This window comes from Stylophora pistillata, chromosome 10 (assembly GCF_964205215.1).
Source record: "Stylophora pistillata chromosome 10, jaStyPist1.2, whole genome shotgun sequence".
NCBI classification, from domain to species: domain Eukaryota; kingdom Metazoa; phylum Cnidaria; class Anthozoa; order Scleractinia; family Pocilloporidae; genus Stylophora; species Stylophora pistillata.
The window spans coordinates 26,606,692-26,623,825 of NC_142528.1; the positions used below are offsets into that span (position 1 = coordinate 26,606,692).

At 39.5% G+C, this 17,134-nt stretch overlaps 2 protein-coding genes, 1 long non-coding RNA gene and 1 pseudogene across 4 annotated transcripts; 2 read left to right on the forward strand and 2 right to left on the reverse strand.

Annotated features, from left to right (window-relative positions):
- On the forward strand, positions 1 to 2,010 carry LOC148722436 (uncharacterized). Of its 2 annotated transcripts, none has more exons than XM_088735233.1 (2): positions 1 to 253; positions 476 to 2,010. In XM_088735233.1, the coding sequence occupies exon 2, from the start codon at positions 495 to 497 to the stop codon at positions 942 to 944; it is 450 nt and encodes a 149-aa protein (XP_088591359.1). In that variant the 5' UTR covers positions 1 to 253; positions 476 to 494; the 3' UTR covers positions 945 to 2,010. The 2 variants fall into 2 exon arrangements, with proteins under 2 accessions (XP_088591359.1, XP_088591358.1); XM_088735232.1 differs by having other exon boundaries at positions 3 to 253; positions 345 to 2,010.
- A 2,578-nt stretch (positions 2,011 to 4,588) lies between these two features.
- Positions 4,589 to 6,484, reverse strand: LOC148722437 (uncharacterized). Its single transcript, XR_015992232.1, has 2 exons — positions 6,379 to 6,484; positions 4,589 to 6,021 (listed from the first exon to the last, which is right to left on the reverse strand). It is a non-coding gene; the product is annotated as an uncharacterized LOC148722437 (long non-coding RNA).
- Positions 5,508 to 9,627, forward strand: LOC111323312 (uncharacterized). The gene is made up of 3 exons (XM_022926635.2): positions 5,508 to 6,619; positions 7,163 to 7,682; positions 8,202 to 9,627. Exons 1-3 carry the CDS (start codon positions 5,508 to 5,510, stop codon positions 8,499 to 8,501), a joined length of 1,932 nt encoding a protein of 643 aa, XP_022782370.2. The 3' UTR covers positions 8,502 to 9,627.
- LOC111323268 (uncharacterized) lies at positions 9,618 to 16,377 on the reverse strand (annotated as a pseudogene).
- Between the last annotated feature and the right edge of the window lie 757 nt (positions 16,378 to 17,134).

Genomic DNA, 17,134 nt, shown 5'->3' on the forward strand with positions numbered 1-17,134 from the left:
AAAAAGCGCTTAAACTCGTCTATACGCTTTAAGTCATCGTATTCGTTGCACGCTTATTCCACTTTAATCACAATATAAGTCCGTACTCGGGGCAGCAACTAAAATATATTGGAATACGTCTACTTTGTCAGATTTTAACGAACACCAGACGGTAAGGGCTAGGAAAAACAAGTGAAAACCACCATGGAAACCACTTTTGTCGAGTGAATGACAAAAGAAATATCACTTTGCCCATTCTTTAGCAAACAGTGAGGTAATGATCACTTCAACAAATTAACAGTTCTTTAAAAGTTCTCAACTTGCATCTTTCAGAAACCATAAAATGACGTATTCTTTTTCTACAGCTTTGTCTTCAATTAAACCAATCAAATGAGTTCTCAAGAAATTCTCGTGTGAATTTTTTAGGCAAAGAGAGAAAACAGAAGCAATTTGGTGAAGCATAGCTCTAAAAATATTCAATTATGCCCTTGTCTAGACGGCTTAGCAGATCAGAAATGTCTCTAATTTTCAAGCCCGAAATTGAAAGAAGATCCTATGAGAGGCCTAAAGTGGAACAAGACTTGGCTATCAGCAAACGTTCACCGAGCAAATCGGATCCACCGACAATTCATATCGAAGATCATGATGAACCTGTAACAGACAGTGATCTAGACGGATTGCCGAGAATTCACAGAGCGGTTTCCGATGGAAATTTGGTCTGGCTAAAAGAACTGGTCGAAATTGGAGGAGAGGATGTAAATGCGCTGGATCAAGAAGGATGGCCTCCACTGTACACTGCCATCAAGAAGGGAAAACTCGAGTGTGCAGCGTACCTGTTGAAGAAGGGCGCCACAGATTTTTACGACAGACAACATGCCGAGTACCAGAAAAGACTGGTCGCCGTTTCGAATGACTTTGCGAGAAACAAGGCCAACTCCAGTTACGTAGCGACTTATTGGCGATAAACGTTGCAAACTATTTTTCCTAGTTATAAACAGTATGCATCGTTTGATCCAGTTCAAAAGAGATAGAGCTGTAAGGTAATATAAAGTAGGATTCGAGGATCGAGTTGTTTTTGATTTATATTTTGGTAAATTGACTTTGTGATTTCTCAGGACCATCGAAAACTCCCGACTCGTTTTGCTAAGAGTGAAATATCGCTTTAATACTTTCTGGTGTATATATTACTGTTATTTCTCAGTGGAGGCATTGTTTACTCTCTGTCAATGAGGTTTTCAGGGTTAAATTATCCTTGTATTGTTTCTGTTGTATATCCAAGTTCTGAATTAAAAGCAACAACTGCGAAAGACATCGCACAAATTTCATGCATTTGAAACTTTGCATGTTAGCTGCGTGTTTACAGCAGGTAAACTCCACAAAATTGGATTTACCGGAGCAGGTGGCAAACACTGCAAAACATGTTTCAAAGATCGTAAGCGAATGCACGTTATTACACTCATCGTATAAGTAATAACCTTAACTGGAAGTGCCATACGTAAGTTTGTATCAAAATATGTTAGGTAACTCTAACTTACAACTCCAGTTTTTTTCTTTTTTTTGTATGAGAAGTTGTTGATTGTTATTTATCACTTTTACAGTTAATGCGTCTGTTTATTTACAATCAAATGCAAATAGAAAACATTTATGTACAAGGGAACATTAACTGTCTATCACTTATGGCAGCTATTATTCGACAGTCAGTTCAGACCTAAGCTACATATTCCCTTGAGTGTGGTGAAAGTAATTAAGCCAGCTTCTAGATCACAGCAGATATCTGGCGAAATAGAAGCGGTGTGATCGTGTACGGTTGTATGTAAATACCTCAATAAGAATGACACGTTACATCCGCACAGTGTAAACACTAATCAAAGAGTCAGCGATAATCATGACTCAAGGCCCTCTCGGCCAATAAACACCGAGTGGGGCAGCAACCCAGCAGCTCTGGACAAGCTGTTTCATTAGCGCGTTGTATAAAACAAGAGCGTCACGGCATATCGAATGATATTATCAATAAAAATTGTTTTATTCTTAGTAGGATAGACCGATTTCCCTTTATATTAACATTAATCCTGGATTTGAACCCTAAAGCTTCGCTCAAAGATTAAATGAATGTAGACTTTTACTTTGAGAATGCAAGCAAAAAAAAATACCTCGGTTTTGATTGTCTACACAAGCCGGGGCAAGAAAAGGTCTGCCTTTTCACTCGTGATTGCCAACTTTGGATTTCCCGCTAGGGATTGCGCGCTCGAGATTGCCATCTTTCTTGTACACTTTTTGGCTTTCTTATGTAATCTCTAGGCCTTCAAAAATACTTTATTTACAAAACTTATTCATTCAATGGTATTCAAGGCCAAACCTTATTATGGATAAAGGGTTTCTTAAGCAACCTCTCCCAAAGTGTCAGTGTAAACGGCGTACACTCTACCCCTTGCAAGGTTATTTCAGGTGTTCCACAAGGGTCTGTCTTAGGCCCCACGCTTTTCTTGATGTACATAAATGACATCGTAAGTGACATCAAGTCAAATATTAGTCTCTTTGCTGGCGACACCATTATGTACCGACAGGTTGTATCGCCTGCGGATCATCTTATCCTTCAACAAGACCTTGACAGACTAACTTCATGGGCCTGTCATTGGCAGATGGAGTTTAATGTTAAGAAATGCTACCACATTTCCTTGACCAACAAGCGAACCGTTGTCATACTACCATATTGCATGCATAGTCAGGTCTTGGAACGTATAACTTCCTATGATTATCTGGGTGTTAGATTAACGAGCAAGCTAAATTGTTGGAAAGAACATTGTGACAAAACTTCCAACAAAGCCAATAGAGCTCTCGGGCTGGTCAAACGGACTTTACAACCGTGTACGTCTGAAGTCAAGGAAAGAGCCTACAAAAAGCAATTATTCGACCTTAACTAGAATATGCAAGCGCTGCCTGGAATCCACACACACAATCAAGGACACTGAAACTATCGAAAAAGTCCAGCGACGGGCTGCTCATTTCGTCGCGCACAATTACAAGAGATCTACAAACTCACGAGATCTTGTAAATCAACTTGGTTGGGACTCCTTGGAATCCAGACGTTTGCTGGCCCAAGTGACTCTTTTTTATAAAATCAAAAACAATCTCATAGATCTTGATTTCCCAGCTTCTATCCAACCAGCTCCTAGACCAAGGATCCAACATGCCATGCTCCAGCCCCACTCCTAGACCAAGGATCCAACATGCCATGCTCCAGCCCCACTCAAGTGTTTTGGCGCGCAGTTATTCTCCGTTTATACGAACTGTTCGGGTATGGAATAAACTGTCAACTCAAACAGCCCAAGCTGAGAACATTACTTCTTTTAAATCATTAGCCATACGGGAACATTCAGAACATGAAGACCCCGAACCACCTGAAAAGATTTTGAACTATTTACATTTATTGTTTCTTTTAGACTTTACATATTTATTGTAGATTATTAGCACTATTAATAAGTTATTCTATATCTCCCAGCGTTAGCCCAGCTATTTGGGAGTATAAGTTTCAAGTTCCAAGTTCCACGTTCCACGTTCCAAGTTCCACGTTCCACGTTCCAAGTTCCACGTTCCAAGTTCCACGTTCCAAGTTCCACGTTCCAAGTTCCACGTTCCAAGTTCCAAGTTCCAAGTTCCAAGTTCCAAGTTCAAGAATTCGGATATTGGCTTCCTTATAAGTATGCGTTTTTTGAACCTTGACCCTCGGGCTTTCCTTGATCCATAGTCATTCTGAAGTTCACCTCCAAGAAGTGATTAACATGTAACTTCTCCATATAATATCTATACATTATCCAGCAAACAGGTAATGAGAATACTCAAACTTGTCAGATAGAAGTTTTTATCTTAATCTAACAGCAAATTCTTGTAATTAACTTAGAAGGAAATACTGTAGCAGCTGGATGGGAGAATTTACATTCAGATCAACGCAAACAAGACCTTTTGTCTGGTATCCAACCATTTAATGGAACAAGCTTGGTCAATATTGACTACGTGTTTGAACATACAAACGAAATTCTTGGATTGAAATGCCGCGAAGAAGAGGAAAAAGCACGATATCAAAAATGGTTTATCACAGAATTGAAAAAATTTAGACAGAATACATAAGAAGCGACTTGATTGTTTCAGTCGCCGGCTGTGGGTGAGCAAAATACGTAACAATATAGCTGATATATAATTGATTAATTTTGTTATCTTTTGCGTCTTCCATGAAAGCAACTTCAACATAACACTTGACATTTTTTAGCGCACAAAAACAGCTTAATTATTTTCGATCCTTGCACTCACAAGACGTGATAGAGCGCATGACCAAATCAAAGCAGTGGTAAAGTCCCAATATGTCCAGCAGTTATAAAGTCCCAATATGTCTATGAGGGTCTTTCGAATACTTCATAACATCTTCATAACAGAGTGTCTTCCACTTGAAAATGTCTTCGTGTCGTGAAAAACAAGGCCAAAATATGCCAACGGATCACCAGGTTCGAATAAGACGAAATACAAAGTTTAATTCGTTTTAACGGATTCTTTTCTAGTGGAAAGTTTCTTCGCTGCATGTCAAACAAAAGAAAATCATTAACACGATAACTAAAAATGTTTTCACATACTTTATCAATGAGACTACTCGTTGCCTTGGAAACTCCAAACTTGTTTGTGTCAACTTGATATCGGTGTGATAGGGTCACTCAAGGATTGGCAATAAATCACTGTGTTGTATTGTCTATTTTGTATCCTTACAAATTTAACAGTCTAGCCCGTGTTGATTTTTCATAAAATTGTCAGCCACTTTAGTCTGATCGACCTAGGTCTCAGCAAAGATTCTAGTTCCGGTCCGGAAAGTGCGCCGAGCGATCCGTAGCTTTTCTGCCGAACTCTTTAATCTAAACGGTGAACAATATTTCAAATGCAGAACGGATCCTCTCGCAACAAATCATGCTGGGTCAGATTCCGACCTCAGGACATGAAAAGATGCCATGATAATTTAAAAGAAAAATAAAAAAACCTCGGCAAAAATGATACTTTCAATACACGATTAAGAGTATGGAAGCCAAACACAGATTAGGATGCGTTCGTGCGGTTTTCGCTCACGAAAGAAAATGAAAACAAAGCAATCTAAAGAGAGAAGAACAAGTTCCATCCTCAGAACTCGGTACACAATTCTCAAGGATAATATCAGAATGTTTTCCAAAATAAAACGCTTCCGGTTTGTGCATTATCGCATCGCAGACAATATCGGAGGGGTTGATACAGAAACCGAGCTGCGTTTGAGCAAATTTTCCATCTTCATCTTATTCAGAGCAAGTTTGCTTTCAAGGATAATCTTGTGAACTCCCATCCTCCTTTGCGAGCTCACATCCTACTTTAGTGAGTTTAAAATTAGTGTGGAGGGTCTATTTATTCGTCGACTATCTCAAGTTGACGCCAATTCTTGACAGGGGACATATAGACGCTGTGATGGAACTATTGAGATGAAACTTTCGAGAGGAGTATTGCTTTAATTTTACAATAGAGAGATGAATCTTACAGTGTTGAAATTGGCTGTTTCTGCCGGTTCCTTCATCATGTGTCTTTCCTTAATTTTCACTGATGTGTGCCTTTTGGGTCGACAAAATTGTTTTCCGAGCGCAAAGAGCTTCCAGAAAAAGCTTCTTGGCTCATTGGAGCGACTGTCTTTTCTGGAGTCAGGCGGAACCCTCGATCTTGACGAAAAGATATTTGACATGCCAAAAGGACTAAACCACCACGTTTGGGAATACAACTGTTTGAAGAGCATTGAAGCACTCTGTAATTTTCCAGTCTTTCCCAAAGCACCGGATAAAAGAGGAATAATATCACGAACAGAGATCACTACTGTGAGCCGTCGCCGCGTAGATGGCCATCGTTTACTTGGGTATTTGGTTCCAAATTTTTCAGGCGAATATCTCTTCGCGGTGACATCGAATGGCTTTGCTGAAGTCTGGCTGAGCTCTGATAAAGCCTGGAGGTCGGCAAACCAGATTGCTTACATCAGGCAAACTGATTTAAAATCTACAATCAAAAGGTGGGACTTTGAGGCCGTAAAATCTCAGATTTCCGCTGGAGTTTATTTAGAGGCAAGAAAACGATATTTCATTGAGATTGTCTACTCTCTTGGAGTGCGAAAAAGAGGCGAGAACTTTCTGCAAGTCGCCTGGAAACGACCAGGGAAATCCACGTTTGAGATTATTGAGAGCGAATCACTTTCGCCGTATACAAATGACAGTGAGAAGGACAAGTACAAAATCTATGACGATCATTTACCTAAAGCTCACTATTGTGCAAAATATCAGAGAAGCTTCGCAAACAAATATATGAGGTCAGAGCCATATCCTAGCTTAGACAATTCCGCGGTTAGTAGTGCCTTACCATTTTGTGACTACAATCCCAGCTACGTTCTCAATCCCACTCAATTAAATGGGTTTGAAAAATACCATGGTGTAAAAAAACATATTCGTAAAACGTACGGTTACCCATATCCAAATGTTGACGGCATTATCAGAAGTCACACGGCCCATACCGTGTTTTTGGCTGAGGATCCATTAGAAGAAGAGGAAGCATGGTCTGTGGTTGAGACGTACATGGAAGCTGTGGAAAAAAGCTATCCAGGGTAAGAATTTGAAATTTTTAAAAATGGGAAATTAGCCTTTTTCGCAGTTGTTGACTATTCGTGGATTGCCATTTGTCAATCCTTGATAATTGATCATTCCTAGCCGTCGTTGTTCGTTTATTTGTTCTCTCGTCTTTTCGTTGCTCGTCCGTTCGTTTTTCTGTTGCTCGTTCGTTCGTTTAGTTATTTGTTTTTTCTTTAGTTAGTTCCGTAACCCGTTCATTCTTAGCATCGTTGGTCGTCGGGGTTGTTCGTTCGGCTAGTCGTTCATTCCTTAGGTTGTTCGTTTAGTCGTTCGTTCGATCCGACGTTCGCAGCTTGGGTCGGAAGCTAAGAATACCTCTTCGAGTTCTGGCAAATCGTGTTAAGAGAGACTGATAATAATGATGAAGGCAAAATATAGCAATAAGTGGAAACAAATTTAATGTTGTATATTAATTACTGTTAGGCTCAGGGAGGTCTGGTTGATCTTCGCAGTCTGAAGTGGAGAGCTTTGTGTAAATCCATCATCCACATTTATGAAGTAAAACATTATCTCAACAGGAAATACGAACTTGAGGATATCATTCGCGTTGAAAAAAAGGAGGATCTTATAAAAGGAAACAGATATCTTCTGGAGCTTGCTGTGAAAGATCTCACCAACTTTGACGGCTATATTTTAGCGGAGTATGTATTTGAACCGAAGGATAAAAATGAACCATTGTGTTATCCCAGAGGTCTACAATGGAATAGAACAGCGGATGTCTACCTGATTCTCACGGTCAAAAACCTGGGTCGGTGGGTTCATCATTTTATCAAGAACGTGGAAGAAATTATACGAGATACGAAAGATGAACATTTACACGTGGTTATATTTGACTTCGATAGCCCAGATATTGACTTAGAGCATACTTTGAGAAGAAGCAATCTGAAGAACTATCATTATATCTCAAAGCCTGGTAATTATTCGCGCACAGTTTCCTTAATGGAAGGTATACAGTTAATAGATGATCCTGAGGCCATTGTAGTAACCATTGACTTACATCTCGATATCGGAAGTCAGATGATTAACGACATACGTAAGGTATGGATGAAGAGTTCTTTTAAACTAACCGTTGCAAATCAGTTACAACACCACAGCCAATCAGAAAAAAGGTCGCACGACCCTTGGGACTGAGTAGAACTCAAAATGAGAAATTTAAGTCGTAAATTTTTCGGGGGAATCATATGGGTTTTAGGGTTAACAGAGGTGGGATCAGTCGTCGTCAACAGAATATTAAGGGGAGGAAGGGGGGAACTAAGGAAAAAATTGACTGCCAGTTAACTGCCAATAAAAGAAGATCATAAAAATTTTATTGAGCCATATGGGGGGATCGTGACACAATCAGCAAACTCCAACCCCTCTCCCCCTCACCCCTTATTCCACGACGGTTAATAATGACCAGTCACTAAGTCGTGTCGAGAAGATTAATAGCTTTGCCAAGTTGGCTTATGGGTAACCAATAAAGTTTTTCACCTTGCATGCTGGCATTTGAGTTCTTGTCCCAGTCTCCTTGACATAATCTAAAAAGGAAGTTTTAATACTTTTTTACGTTATTTTCAGCATTGTATTAAAGGAAGGACCGTCTATGCTCCCCAAATCATCTTTCTAAATTGTGGTGGAAGCAGTGCTCTTCCCAGAGGCTCATGGTACCATTACAGTTATGGAACAGTTGCTATGTATAAAGAGGACTGGGAAACATTTGGAGGCTTTTCACAAGGTTTTGTCAACAAAACCACCTGGGGAGGGGAGGACTGGGACATAATCGACGGCGCAGTCAAGAATGGCCTTGAAGTAGAAAGGAAACGATCACCGTTGGTCTATCATTATTACCACGCTAAAAATGGAATGTGGCAATTGTAGGAATTAGTTAGTTATTGACAAAGCTTGACGCCATGGGAACGAGGAACGAGGTTTATTATCCAGCTAGCCTCAAACCAGTCTGCCGCCACCTCAACTGACAGGAGGAGACTGGTGGAAAGGGTTGGGGAAACGAACTCGTGCGTGGTGCGTGATTGTCGGAAACCCCAACTTCTGCTCCTCGCAATTGTAAATATGCACAGTGCTCGTCAATAAGCTTGATTTTTAAAAAAGCGAGAACTGAATCATTTTCTTAGTATGGTTTTTAACTTGTACAGTTGGTCTGATGAATATAGCTGAGCATATTAGAGAGAGACATCCTTGATCGCCACTCGGGACCTTAAGAAACCACGACGGCGACGGCAACGAGGACGTGGAAAAACAAGAGATCTAATTGGCAGAACAATAGCTCAGCACGTGCGTTTTGAAACTTTGTACATTTCTTAGCCGTCCTATGCAAAACAACAACGTGAATTCGCCAAAATTTGCGTCGCCTGCGAACCGAAACCGCGACGGCAAATTATTTTAATTTCCATTTGGAACTCAAAGGCTACTTTATACGTCATGCTGAAGTTGAGCTGTGGCGCTGTATGAGACAGTAAGCTCCTGCAGCCATTTTAAAAATTCTGACTAAGAGTAGAAATTCATTTTTTAATCGAAGTCTTCCTTGGCGTCGCCGTCGTGGTTCCTTAAGGTCCCTACTTTTGCTTGGTTTCAGGCAGAAAAATTGATATTTGTGCTGCCTGGGTAGCACAAGAAAAACACAAACCCCAGACATTAATCATCAGGGCCGGGTTGTTCAAAGCTGTGTTAAGATAACCCAGGGTTTTCTTTAAGATCTGAAAGCTCTGAAAGAAAATTCAGCTTAATTCCATTTGTCTACTATTTGATGATTGAATGTCCAAAAAAGAACTAGGGAAATTATCCCAAAATGGCTTTTGATTAGAGAAATTTAGAAACCTGGATTAAAATTTAACCCTGGGTTAGAGCTAATCGGCCTTTGAACAACTGGGCCCAGTATGTTATAATTTTATTGTTCATGATCAGCACAATATGACGAATACGAGAATGACGCGTACTACTGGTACTAAGAATTATAAATTAAAACTACCTATATAGATACCAATGAGATGAGGTCTCGTCATAATTATGTCACATGCACATGCAATTCTATAATTTTTTCTGTATCTCTTGAATATCAGTTGCGTTGACTATCCTTACAAAATGCCAAAAGCGAGTAAGCGACGAGTGAAACAGAGTTGCGCACATGTCATCATCCACCCATTTGTCTATTCGCTACTTGGGTACAGCTATTACAAGTAAAAAATGTTTGCAGTCTAGGCGATACCTTACAACCTTGAGAATTGAAAGTTTCCTCATACCAGTCACCCTCCTGGTAATGTATGGTGACTAAGGAGGAGCGGGGAAAACTCTAGGGTAGAGTTTGGGACGGGGTATGCCGAGGAGGCCCTCATACTCTTGCTCAGTCTTTAAAACGAATTTTTTCTATTTTGCTACGATTGCTAAGATTGTGGCACATCCCCATCATATAGCTACTTCTGGGATATCCAGACAAAATGTTTAAACTAGTATTGATGAAAATTGTTGTTACCGCACAGGAAGATCACGCATTTGTGCCTTACTCAAGACTTCCCCCCTTCCCCCTCCCCCCTCCCCTTTCCTATCTCCGACCGACCCGAGGGTGCTCGATGTCTTTTCGAAACATGTTGGTCAAAAAAAAGATCTTTAATTTGATCTACGGATTTTGGCTGGTTTTTCCATCTTCGGTATCTAATTGCCACATACCTGTTTTACTGTGGTAATAATAGTAGATATATGGAATTTTCCTGCGCTCTATTTCCAGACCAATCTTGACTGCACTGTCAATTAGATCCCAGTCTTCGCCTCCCCATGTAACCTTTCTCTCAAAATACTCAGAGAATCCTCGAAATTTGTCCCAGTCTTCCTTGTACTTACTGCCACAGTTCCATAGCTGTAGCGGTCCCATTAGACCGGTTCACGCTCTTGAGTGCATGCTGGGTAATTAGGGCAAGCAAATCCAAAATGGCGGACACGCTCGGCTACACTCTTTTGCTTGATCTGAATACTTAATGAATATCGGCTTTGTTTCAGAACTGGTCGCAATTTTTAGTATTGACAGTTCAAGATAAAAGTCACAGCTACATTTTGAGCTCTGTATTTTCGATTTTAATGCGTCAAAAAATAAGATATATAATGGTTAACTACCGATGTTGTGTTGGAGGTTGTAACAACGACTCAAGATATCCAAAAAAGATAGTGAAACGGTCACATGTCGAAAATCTTCGCTGGCATTTTATTCCGAAGGATCCAAAGAAAAGAGCCCAATGGATTGCCAGCATATCCAAAGGACTTGTTGGATTCGAACCCGGCAACTACAAGACTGTTTGTTCGAATCACTTTCAATATGGAAAGCCAACGTACTCCTCACCAACTCCAACTTTGTATATGGTGCCAAGTGACTCTAACAAACCTTCACCCAAGAAAAGAAAGCTTGTGGCAAGACACGAAGTTGTCTCTACTGCTGAGGCATCCAATAACTCAAGCTTCAAAGAAGAAGGAACTCAATGCTTGATAATAAATCCGCTAACATACGGAAGTATGAAGTTTGCTGATTTAACAACAGAGCAAGATGTCCAGCGTTTCACTGGATTCCCTAACGTAGAAACATTTCAATTGATGTTTAATACACTCTTTGAAAAAGCCATGTGTATGCACTACTGGAAAGGAGACAAAGAAAGTGCTTTGAAGGACACCACCAAGCCCAGGTCAAATAATGTACAGAGAGCTCTAACCTTGGAGCAAGAGTTTTTGCTAACCATGATGCGAATCAAGCTAGGACTCTTTGTATTTGATCTGGCTTTAAGGTTCAAAGTTTCCGAGGCGACTGTCAGCTCTGTCTTTACCACTTGGGTTAAGCTGATGTCTAAAGAATTAAAGTGGATGATTTCCTGGCCAGATAGGTATTTAATTCAAAGAAATATGCCTGATATGTTTCGACGATATTACAGAAAGTGTAGAGTCATCATTGACTGCACAGAACTATTCTCTGAAACCCCATCAAGCTTAGAGAATGCGGCAATGTGTTGGTCAAATTACAAACAACACTACACGTTAAAGTTTTTGATAGGGATAACACCAAATGGCCACATATCATTTGTCTCTGAGACCTTCAGTGGGAGGTCATCTGATGTTTTTATTGTAGAAAACAGTGGTTTCTTAAACTATCTTCAGCCACATGACCAAGTTATGGCAGACAGGGGATTCAAGATTCATGACCTGTTAGCATACTACCAATGTTCTCTAACAATTCCACCCTCCAAGCATTCCAATCTCCAGATGTCAGGTGCTGATGTTAGGAACACATCACTTATTGCTAATGTACGGATTTATGTCGAGCAGGCTATCAAGCGAATTAAAGACTTTGCTATGTTAAAGCAAGAAATTCCCATTAGCATTCTTTCCCATTTGGATGACATAATCATCATTTGTGCAGCAATATGTAATATGAAAAAGCCTTTGAGTACATAGATTTCATTTCATCAATTATGTTTGCATTTTGTACCAGTCCAAAATGTTCCCATTCAATTTTCTCACAGGTTATAAGCTATGGTAGTCAAGTTTATTTACACATCTTCTAGAATACAATTCCTTTATGGAATTACACAAACATGTTTGTATATAGCTACAACAATGTTCAAACAATAACTTTGAAACTTTAGTAATACTAAATACTATAATGTTTTGGTTTCATCCGCACTATTTTGTACTATTTAGTAGTTTGTTGAGGTCATATTGCTTCCACTCTATAATTTTAATCATTATCTATTGCTTGTTCATTGCAAAATCTGCAAATGAATGTTGATTCTTGTTCAAAATTTGAGCAGGCCCAGTGAAACCATAGCATACAACATTCACACTGAACACTGTTTTCATCATCACATTCAATTTCATCTGGCTCAAGACAGGGTTTTTCACAGACAGCACAATAATAAATAGGCCTAGTACCTAGCAACACCCTAGCAACATAAGTCTTGAAAAAAATTGTTAGATTTGGTATGATATCTTACCACAGTTTTAAATCAAACTCAATAATTTCAATATGAGCACCACTAAGTGGAGTCCAAACAACAAAAAAGGTTTTAGGACATCCTGTTAGGGCCATTTGTCCTTGTATCTGGTAATAATAACTGTGGGTTCTCTTGAGCATGATATTCCCATTCACTAATTCTAGATAAGTTGTATTGTTCCAATGCTCATCAAATTTCATGTCTGCAAGTGAGTATGGACATTTATACTCAATACAAGAATGACCACAGCAATCGCAGTGAAAAATACCATCTGGGGTAGCTCCCACAAAAGGGTAAGTTTTAGATATAAACAAGCCACAAGTCTGAAGCTTTGCATTTTTGTGTTTTTTGGATTCTTGTGCAAAGAATGATGCAGCAGCATCTCTCTCATGTTCTCTTCCCCATTTAATGGCAGGTATCATTGACAGATCGGTACAATCTAAAATTCGCTCAAGAAGAGGTGTTACTTTGCAATTTGGCTTTCTTTTTCTAAGAATTGTTTTTGTCTTTGTGTATACTTCATGAAAATGAGATGCAGTTATTCTACCTTTTCTTTGCTCTTTCCATATACTGGAGTTAGCCTGATCCCTTGTGGCCTTTTCTAATTCTTTAATGCTACTGTCATTGAAAGATAATTGTTCCAGAAATTGTCTCACTAATTCATCAGCATCTACACCATTGTTTTTAGAGGATATATCATCAGCTATAATTTGTAGTGATGGGGGAACATCATCAGAAGTTGGTGGTGCATATGAAATATGGATGACAGCATCAGGATTTATGTTTCGAAGAGAAGCTAGAAACTTTTGCTTGCTTTCTTCGGTAACAACCCTCAAGGATTCTGGCCGAGGATCAAAGTTCTGTTTTTCCTTGCTATTAATAGCATAACTTGGGTTTTCTTTGACTACCTTGTGGCTTTGGAACACCATGTCCTTTAATTTCATGGGTTGGATGTCTTTCTTGCTAGTATTATTCCACACACATGCCTTATCTGTGCAGGAAGGATCTGTGAAACCTTTCTGGTTGGCAAACTCAACTTTATATAAAAGGGCTATGACATGATTACAGCACTGACTGTATCCAGCTGTACAGCTACAATATGCCCCAAGAATTTCACCGGGAGATTTACAAATTATCCACACTTCATGAGGTTCTTCGCGAATTCTTTGAGATGGAGTGACAGATGCAAACAACAGAACTTTGTCTTGTCCATGAATTGTTTTTGAGTATACAGTGTGCACAAAACCACTTTTAAAGTATGAATACGCTTTTCTGATTTTATATTGACCAATATAGTCAGTGTCGAAAGCTTTTTTTCCAAGTATAAACGAGAATATTTGACCAATGTTTGTATGCGGCCACTTTGTTACACAGTCCTCCCAATCGACCATGGATAACGGATCCTTTATACCGCATGTGCGTAGTAGTTCTACATGTTCATTTTGTAGTGACTTGGCTTGGCTTTCGGCCGAATCTCGAATAGGCGTTTTATGTTCAAAAGCTACCAAAGCACGAGCAGCAAGATCCGAGTGTGTCCCTCCAGAGGGCAAACCTCGCTGTTTAAGATAAAACTGCAATTCCCCACATGAAAGTTCCAAAAAATCTTCGAGGTGCGTGGCCATGATCGTGTTGTTGGGATATTGAACTGTCAACGACTTTTGAGCGAGATGGCAATAACATAAAGAGCTCAAAATGTAGCTGTGACTTCTATATTGAACTATAAGTATTCAGATCGAGCAAAAGAGTGTTGTTCGTATCCGCCATTTTGGATTTGCTTGCCCTAATTACCCAGCATGCACTCAAGAGCGTGAACCGGTCTTTTCAGTTGAGGGAACAGCACTGGTTCCATTACAATCAAGTAAAACTATCTGAGGAGCGTACAATGTTTTGCCTTTGATACAATCACTGCAATGAGTAGGGGGAGGGGTGATCATAAGAACATTACAGAGCCTTGGGGGGGGGGGGGGATCAGATGAAGTTTATTGTAGCACAACCAAAACCCTCCGACCACTCCCACGTAAGCGATACTAATGGCAGCTCCCTTAGCTTTAATACACCTTAAATATCGGCCCATCTCTGGTGAAAGTGCCTGTTACTTTCACGAGTAAAGTGGAACAAAGAAGACATAAAAAGGAGTACGATGGAGCCGTGGAAAGTAATAGTTATAAGGCAAAGAAAAAAACTACATAGGTTTTTACACCAAGGTAAACATTAAAATTTCTAACAGTTACTTGACTTTCAGCATTCGACGAATAACGAGTTATTTCAACGGGAAAAATTTTGATTGTCACGGTCCGTCATAATTTAATCAAAGGAAGCAAAGCGGCCGCTTAATTTTTTTTAACTGAGCGTAATTATGCAAAATTCCGCTCTGGATTTTGGCATACAGCTTCGCGTATGATACTGCTAACTTCTTTACAAATTTTCATTATTCAGTGTGACGGCTTGTACCTCCTGGGACCATGGAGTACTTTAGACATAGGGGATAGTTCAAAATAAAGGTTTCTATAAATTTTTTGTTTTATTCTCTCAGAGTGAGAATAAATTTCGAGGTTTTTTTCTCTGAGGTGGCTTGACGAAGCATTCTTTAATTGGGAGCGTTTTCATGGCCTGTTGCTAGGTAAAACAAACATCTCGGAGACCATTGAATAGATTGTATTATTCATTTTGAAGGTAAATCTGCTTAGACCTCTAGAATAATGCAACCATAATTCGAGTTACACGCTGTTTAAGTTTTAAGCTGGCTGAAGACTACAGTAGAGGGAATAATTGTATTCTAATAACCTCAGTAACGTATTCTAACCATCTATTTATTCATCTGTAGTTTTAATTGTGTGTATTTTCCTCTTCTTTTACTGATTATCCTGGCCCGCCTCGATTAGCACTGCTATCTGCGGAGCCAGGGGAATAAGGATTTATTGTTATTGTAAATACACGTGTTAAACGTGTTAGCTGTCTATCATTCCAAAACTCAAAAGGTTCATTTGCAATGAAAAATCTGGTTTGTTCAGTTTTGATTTGTTTTCGTAATCATAACATAGGGTGTAAAACGTTTGAAACAAAGAACTTAATACTTTATAATTTGTTATGAGTTTGTTCTTCTTTTCAACCTACAAATAAAAATGCATTGGTGTGTTTGATTTGATTCAACTTACCCTGGATAGGCTCTACTTAACTGTTCGAAGTATTTGTTTACAACCGAGAAAGCTTCCACTTCTTCTTCAAGGAAAAATATCATCTCCTCGAAAGCCACTCTCGTTCCGTTCAAAGGAGGGTAAACATACGTTGGTTGTACATATAGTGAAACACCGTCATATCTTTGAAAGTCAGGTGGTAGATTTTCCGGATCGATGAGGTAACTGGGTCTATACTCGCACACCACTAAGACCTGATCTACAGCAGCTCGTTCGAGGAACCGGTAGCTTCTCTGGCCTCAAGAACTTGTTAGTGGACCTCCCGACAAATTGAGCACAGGAAAGTGCATCTGGAAAATTTTCATCGTACATTTTAAATTCATACTTGTTGTCATCGCCCGTGTATGGTGAGAAGAAAGCTTCATCGATTTCATGGAATCCGTTAGTGGTATCGAGTCTTTTCCAAGAGACTTGAATTAATTGTTGACTGTTATCAGGTTGATGTTGAACATAGGTTACCTCAATGTAATACTTCTTTCCTCCAACCAAACTAACGGGGCTGGAGAGATTTTGCGTACCACTAGCCGCAGGAATTCTTCTCGCATCCTTCCCGTTAGAGCTCAAACGAAGCCGCATTTCAGCTGATCCAATCGAGGTCACCAAAAATTGATAGAAATCAGTGATATTCGGTTGAATATATCCCAGTTATCGAATGGCCACGAAATTGTTCTCAACTGTGAAATTGAGGTCTACATTTGAAATAATTTGTCTAGCGTCCGGAGATTTTGGAAACATTGGATGATTGCATAGTTGTTCGAATGTAGTCTGACAGCTTTCGAATGTCCAAGTATGTTTGTTGAAACCCGTCGAGGTATCGTTAATACTGGGGTATTGAACTCTTGCCTTCAGCCAGTCATAAGTTCCATCAATTTTTGCTATGATTTTCTGGCGTGTATTTACGGTAAGCGATGAGCGATAAATGACGATAAACAATACCCAAAAATATAATATAAGGACAACAGCGAGCATCATTCGTCTAATTTTAACGCAAACCATGATTGTGGCCAAAATTCCTTCCGTAATAATTAATAAACCTCCTTGGTCAACTCACCAAGAGGTTTGAAACAGATAAAGGGGGATGTGGTGGGGAACTCGGACCGTCTCTTGTTCGAGATCTTCAATTAAATGCAAGTAAAGCGTTAGAAACATTCATACTCGCAGAGATTTTCTTCGTGGTTAAGATGTATTGTTAAAAAAAAAAAAAGGTGTTAAAAAAATTAAAAGTCGAACCAGACCAGAACAGAAAACCAAGCGAACGACTTTGAAAAAGTCTACCTTCATCGGCCAGAAAATCAGAAAATCAGAAAAATCAGAAAATCAGAGGTCTAAGCCG